Source organism: Frankliniella occidentalis, unplaced genomic scaffold (genome assembly GCF_000697945.3).
Source record: "Frankliniella occidentalis isolate FOCC.00 unplaced genomic scaffold, Focc_3.1 Scaffold197, whole genome shotgun sequence".
Taxonomy (NCBI): Eukaryota; Metazoa; Arthropoda; class Insecta; order Thysanoptera; family Thripidae; genus Frankliniella; species Frankliniella occidentalis.
In genome coordinates this window covers 77,944-84,158 of record NW_026267323.1, presented here as the reverse complement: position 1 = coordinate 84,158, position 6,215 = coordinate 77,944, and the positions used below count along the sequence as shown (strand labels likewise).

At 43.6% G+C, this 6,215-nt stretch overlaps 1 protein-coding gene across 4 annotated transcripts in view; it reads right to left on the bottom strand.

Moving 5' to 3' along the window:
- Window positions 1–6,215, bottom strand: part of LOC127750489 (uncharacterized) — a 38,756-nt gene that overhangs the window by 23,001 nt on the left and 9,540 nt on the right. For 3 of the 4 annotated variants that reach the window (XM_052272277.1, XM_052272276.1, XM_052272275.1), the window contains exon 3: window positions 3,510–3,737. In XM_052272277.1, the coding sequence (XP_052128237.1) occupies window positions 3,510–3,737 (228 nt within the window). Of the gene's footprint in view, window positions 1–3,509; window positions 3,738–4,904; window positions 5,100–6,215 lie in introns of all 4 variants that reach the window. The other variant, XM_052272278.1, reaches the window with a different exon arrangement.

Here is a 6,215-nt window from a genome sequence, read left to right as displayed (position 1 = left end):
AGCAAATCGCGTGACAGAAATGGTCGGGCCGCAGGCCCGACCATCGCCGCCGGCAGGCCAAGCAGGCCCGGCCCCTGTCGAACGAAGTTGCCGGCGCAGCGAAGCGAAGCGAAGCGAAGCGAACACCCTCTTTTTGTACTGGTTCCGCCCCTTGGAGATCAAAAACTTCACGGAAATGGATACAGCAACCTCGAAAACCCTCCCGGGCAACCTTGACTTCCTGTTAAAAAAAGATCAGGTGTTCCTGAAGAACAATCATACGGAGCAAAATCCCGGAGTCCTCTAGTATTTGATCATACGAAGATCCTCCGGTTTTATCATTCCTGACTTCTTCGTGATAAACTGCGGAGCAAGCCATGCCTATCACTAACATTTATTATCTACTCATATGCTAACAAACCGAGCATTATTCGTCAATTTTGGTTACGAACTGTTCGTAGCGCTATAAAACAAACTTTTCATAGGAGCACGATTTAATACTGTCAATTGATTAGGATGTTAGAATATTTGTTTCAATCATTTTGGCGTCCAGGACCGGTCTTTTATGACAACAGAAACAAAAGAGTGCCCAGGACACTCCCTTGAGGCACTCCAGTAGCAATTTTCACCCATTGAGAGTGCAGATCTTCACTGACAAGCACTATGGTACCTTTCAGACAGGTAGGAGACGAACCAGCCTACAACTGCCTCAGAGAAGCCACGGAATTTTAGCTTAGTTAATAGCAAGCCATGGTCATGGTGCACACAATCAAAATCTCTACACAGATCCAATAATGTCATAATTGTGAGCTCCCCTCTATCCATTGCAGCTCTGACCTCGTCAACTACCCCCAGGAGGGCAGTCACAGTGCCATGGTTGTTTTTAAAACCAAACTGCAACTCACTAAACAGGTTATTGTTAATTAAGTATTCACACACTTGTTTGTGGACTACCTTTTCAATTGCTTTGGCCATAACACAGATAATGCTGACTGGTCTATAGTCTTCAGGTACATTAGGGTCTTTAATCTTACGTATTGGCAATAAATTAGCCTTCTTCCAAACAGCTGGACAACTCCCATTTTGAAGACTATAATTAAAAATATGGTCAAGGACAGGGTGCAAGAGACGTAGGCATATTTTAATGAACTTGACAGGCATAGGCAATAGGTCAACACCCTTGGAATTAGATTTTATAGAGAGTATAGCTTCAATGATCTCTTCTGGTGTTACATACTTAAAGTGAAATTTATCATTAATATCCTTCACCTGGCACGTACTCACATACTTCTCAATACAACAAGTAATCTGCTCAGGAAACTTTACAGAAGAGACCGAGGCATAGTGATTATTGAGATCCTCTACCGGCACAGTCAGATTAGAGGCTTTATTGTGTGAATTAATATTCAAAGACCTGAGAGTTGACCAGGTCGTTCGTTAGACATTTATGTAATGAAAGAGAGGGAGAGGGCCTCTGGGGGATGGAAAATGAGAAGCCAAGAAAAAGTTGTTCTGGTATGGGTTTATAAGCACTACCTGCGACTTTGAGTCCATGAAGTCGATTGAATCAAGTATTGTTTCCTTTTAGCATAACGGTTTTTTCTTTGTTATGGTTCCCCCGACCACTGTTTTGCTACGCTCTTCCACTCTGGGCAAGACCTACATATGACTTTGTAACCTCATTTAAAACATACTAACTGAAAACTAAAGCTATATTATCTGCTTCCACAGTAGCGCAAGCTTAGGTTTCTTACAGAAGAGAATTGTTTTAATTTGTTTTTGATTGTTTTTATTTTTACTTTTTATATTTTTTATTTTTAATCTGAAATTATTTTGATATTTTTAACACTTGAATAATGATCTGAGGGTGCCAAGGACTATGTACTAAGCATCTATTTATATGATGTGGAGTATTTTAGCATGATAGAAATAGTGACAAGCATTCCTGTTAAATGACAAAATCAACTGGACCAGGTATTATGGTAAACTTGTACCAATTAACATTAACATACTCATGTTTAAGGGATGCAGAAGAAACAAGCTTACCATTTTTCCGAACAATAAACCAGGAACATAGCACACCTACACCTCTGGCTCCCATTTTGGAGGAGTCGTAGGTACATCACTCAAAGAATAAGCTAAGATTGGCTCCACTTAAATATTTAAAAGATAAAACTTGGCCTAGCTGTAAGTTTGACTGTTTAGGAACTTGAACTTTAAACAAGCAAAATTCACGACAAGCAATCAGAGATGCGCATCGGGCGGGCGGGCTCCACCCGCTGCCTGAGGTGTGCGAGAGAGAGCGACAGTTCACGGGTGGTGCTGTAGCTTGGCGTGGCGGCAGCAGTCACCAGCCGGACATCCGAACAGTGCCGAAGTCACCTGTGCACGGGTCCGGCCGGGTCGGCGCTGGCCGACAGCTACTCTCGCCACGCCAAAAAGTGCCGAACGGAGCGGGCGGACCGCCCACCCGCCGCCAGGCTCGGTCCGGGCGGCCACCCGGCCCGTTGACGAAGAGACGGGCCGGGCGGAGCACCCAGGCGACGAGCGCTCGGTGGCTGCCGGGCGGAGCGCACCCGCCCGATGCGCATCTCTGCAAGCAATACTCTCATTGTGACTTACATCTTTCTGCCCAGGATTTCGGTACTTTTGAATGCACTTTTGCACTTCAGCCCTGACCCTCATTCTCCTTTCAGTGCTTACTTTAGGGTCCTTGCCTTGGTTCTTAATGTCTACAAAAGAGTTAACTTAGGCATTATTTTTACATTTTCATTGGTTTCTAATAATTGGAGTAGACTTGAGTTTGAGGTAAGAGGGCCTTTAAAAATTCATTTTCTAGTAAAGACAAGTCACAGGAAAAATCTACTTTGAACAGAGCTAGTATGTCAAGAGGAATGCAATCGTCCTCATCAAAATCATTATAAGTAATGTCGTTAACTCGGTGCTGTTGTACGTCATCATGAAAATCATCACTTAAATCTAATTGAAAACAGAGACTAGCAAATACATTACCCACATTTGAACCTTGAATGGAACGAGCAAACAGCGAGCCTCGATCCTTGGCTGTAGCTGATGCATCAGGCATTGCACTCATTAAAGTTTCTCTTAATTCCAGATCCCATGGTAGGGGTTTAGTGGAAAGAGCGTCCAGACTAGAATTTAAGAGAGCTTCCCTGCGCTCTTTGGCAAATTACAATTTGCCTTGCATTTACCACCGATAATCTGCTAATAACTCAGTCCGTCTTACCTTATAAAAGAAATCTGACCCATTAAAATTAATCACAGTAGACTGAGTTGTTGTGAGCGATCTAGTTTCTGAGAAAGCTTTCACAGGGATAGCTAAACGATCGGCTAAACATCAGTTTTAGCAGGAACATATCATCACATTTAAATTATCGTAAAACTCTTATAACTTTTACAATGCCATGAAGATTTACTTCAGAACCCATGTATTCATTCCAAATGCCACAGTGCCACGCCAAATGGGTGAACGAGCGCTAAGTGGCTGCACTGTTTGTTTTGCGTCTCACCTGGTTCCAGCCGCTGGCATACAGCGCCTGGGCAGCGATGCGTGAATGGTGAAACGCTGATAGGATGTTTTGTCTTCTCCCACTGATGATGTGGTATGAGACAAATGAGGTGATGTATCCGAAAAGGGTGCGCGTCGAAAAGCGTGCGGCAAAACTGTATGACTTGGGGGTGGTGATATTGTCTGCAGCGGTGAGTAATAGATGAACGAACATCATGAAAGCGGCAACCTGCACATGGAGGAGAGTAAAACCAATAAGTATTCCAGTATTTCTTCCGAGGGGGCCTCAACTCTCTTGTAGGATGTACACCAGATTGCCTAGACGGCCAGATTCCTTGACGAATATTTAGCTTCAAGGGCATAGACCGCCTGTAACTAGGCAAAACGCACTAATGTCACCCCGAATGTAGGCAAAAAACATGGCTTTTGAAGCCGATTAACTAGAGATTGCCGGGAAGGGTGTACACTAGATTGCCGGAGTTGAGGCCCCCTCGATTCCTTCACTGTAAAAATTTGCGAGGGTAATTTTACCCTTGAAGGGGACACAACGCCCCTTTACGTAACCAGTAACCAGTGAAAATAAATTTACCCACGCTCTGTTTGGTAAATTTCACCCAGCAATGTGTAGGGCAAATCTCCATACAAGGTTTGCTAACTTGTTCTCGCGGCATGGATATCTCTTTTATCTACCCATGAGGATAGAGTGATATTTCATGCCCTTCAGATGAATAACAATCCGGCTGAAACGCCATCTAACGATCGCATGCTTCGCGTCGAGGGAGCCGAGTGCAAAGAAAAGAGGTGATCTTCTGGGTGGCGTTGCGTCGGTCTAGAAGTTGTCCGAACGCACCTATCCTACGATGATGCTGTGGCCGTCAACCCTGTGGGAGTTCAAAAGTAAACTCCTAGTCAGTAAGATAAAATTTACACACCCAGTGCTGGCAATATTTTACCCCCGTGGGTGTTGAAAGAAACCTCCCCTCCAGAAAGGTGAAATTTATTTACCCAGAGTTGGTTAAATTTCATCTGTGTAAGTGTAAGGGGTGATTCCCCGTCCGAGACGCAATGTTTTCTTACCACATGGTAAGGAATTTTACACACTACCGATAAAAATAACGATTTACCCACCCGTTGCTGTGTGGGTCAATCTAGATTAGAAAACACAGGGAGAAATTTATCCACACATGGGTGAACAAATATTACCCTGGATTTTTTTACAGTATGAACCTAGCGGGCATATGCAACGACCTCGTGTCTGTCTGTTCTGCTAGAGGGAGATGTGCTAGAGACTTGGAATTTACCGTAACGATACCCCCTATGTACAACCGCTCACCGCCTCGGCGGCCGGAAGAAAACGCTTACCTCACTCCCGCTTTGTGGACAACAGCTTACCTACCTTGGCGCCCAGGACAACCGCTCAGCGCGCGCGACGCTCCGGATAACCGCTCAAGTGGCAGCTTGCTGATTTTCCAGGAGACGCTGTTGGAACTTTCATGCCCTAGGACAACTCTGGGTGACTTTTCTCAACTGCGGTGACGGTTTCAATCGATGACCCGATGTCTAATGCGTCTAATTCACATTTCGAGGCGTCCTTAGCCCGCATCGTTGACATGTGAGAAAGCCGAAATACGCACTGCAAAATGCTTGCAAAGAATAGGTTCGTATTGCAAACTACTTTCTTTGCAGCTTGCAAAGAATTTTCAAGCATTGTAATACGAACTAGTTCTTCACAAGCTTGCAAACTATTTCTTTGCAATGCAAACACATTGTTTGCAAGGATTCAAACCCCTTGCAAAGAAATTCTTCGCAATACGAACTAATTCTTTTGCAATACAAAGCTCGCAAATTCTTTGCAATGTTGCAAAGAATGTAGTTTGCAAGCATTTTACAGTGCGTTAGGTGTGTGCTGGGCGTAGGCATCCGTGTTACAATACTTAGCTCTTTTTAATGAACAGTCTGTTATTATTGTACTTTAAGTAAAATGTTATTCGACGCGTCCTAACAACAATGTTCTATCTTCAGCGTGCGGATTACACAATGTTCTATCTGCAGAGTGCTGAATAAACAATGTTCTATCTGCAGTGCTGATTACACAATGTTCTATATGCAAAACGGGGTTAGGCGCACCCCTTCACCTTTATGTGGTTTACAAGTAACTGGAAGACATTAAGGCCAATCGGAGCACACGGAAAGAATCGTAAAGGTCCAATGTTTAATTATTGACTGCAAAAAGTGAAGTAGAACGAGCGGTTACGGAGTAATAAGCATTCCTTTGGAGGTGTCCCGAAACCCTCGTTTTGCAGATAGAACATTGTGTAATCCGCACTCTGCAGATAGAACATTGTGTATTCAGCACTCTGCAGATAGAACATTGTGTAATCCGCACGCTGCAGATAGAACATTGTGTAATCCGCACTCTGCAGATAGAACATTGTGTAATCCGCACGCTGCAGATAGAACATTGTTGTTAGGACGCGTCGTATTGTCATTGGCACTTAATTAGAGGTTTTCGTGCGGTTCTTTACTCTTTTATACTAATGATATTTATGTTTTCGGGTTACATGACCGTGGTATCGATGTCCCTGGAGCATGGTTATGTTTTTAAACCGAAACATTCATCTGGTATCAAAGATCTTTTTTATCCAGAAGCCATCTGCTGCTGGTCAGTTAATGTTAAATTTTTTGAACTGTAAAAATAAATAAATCT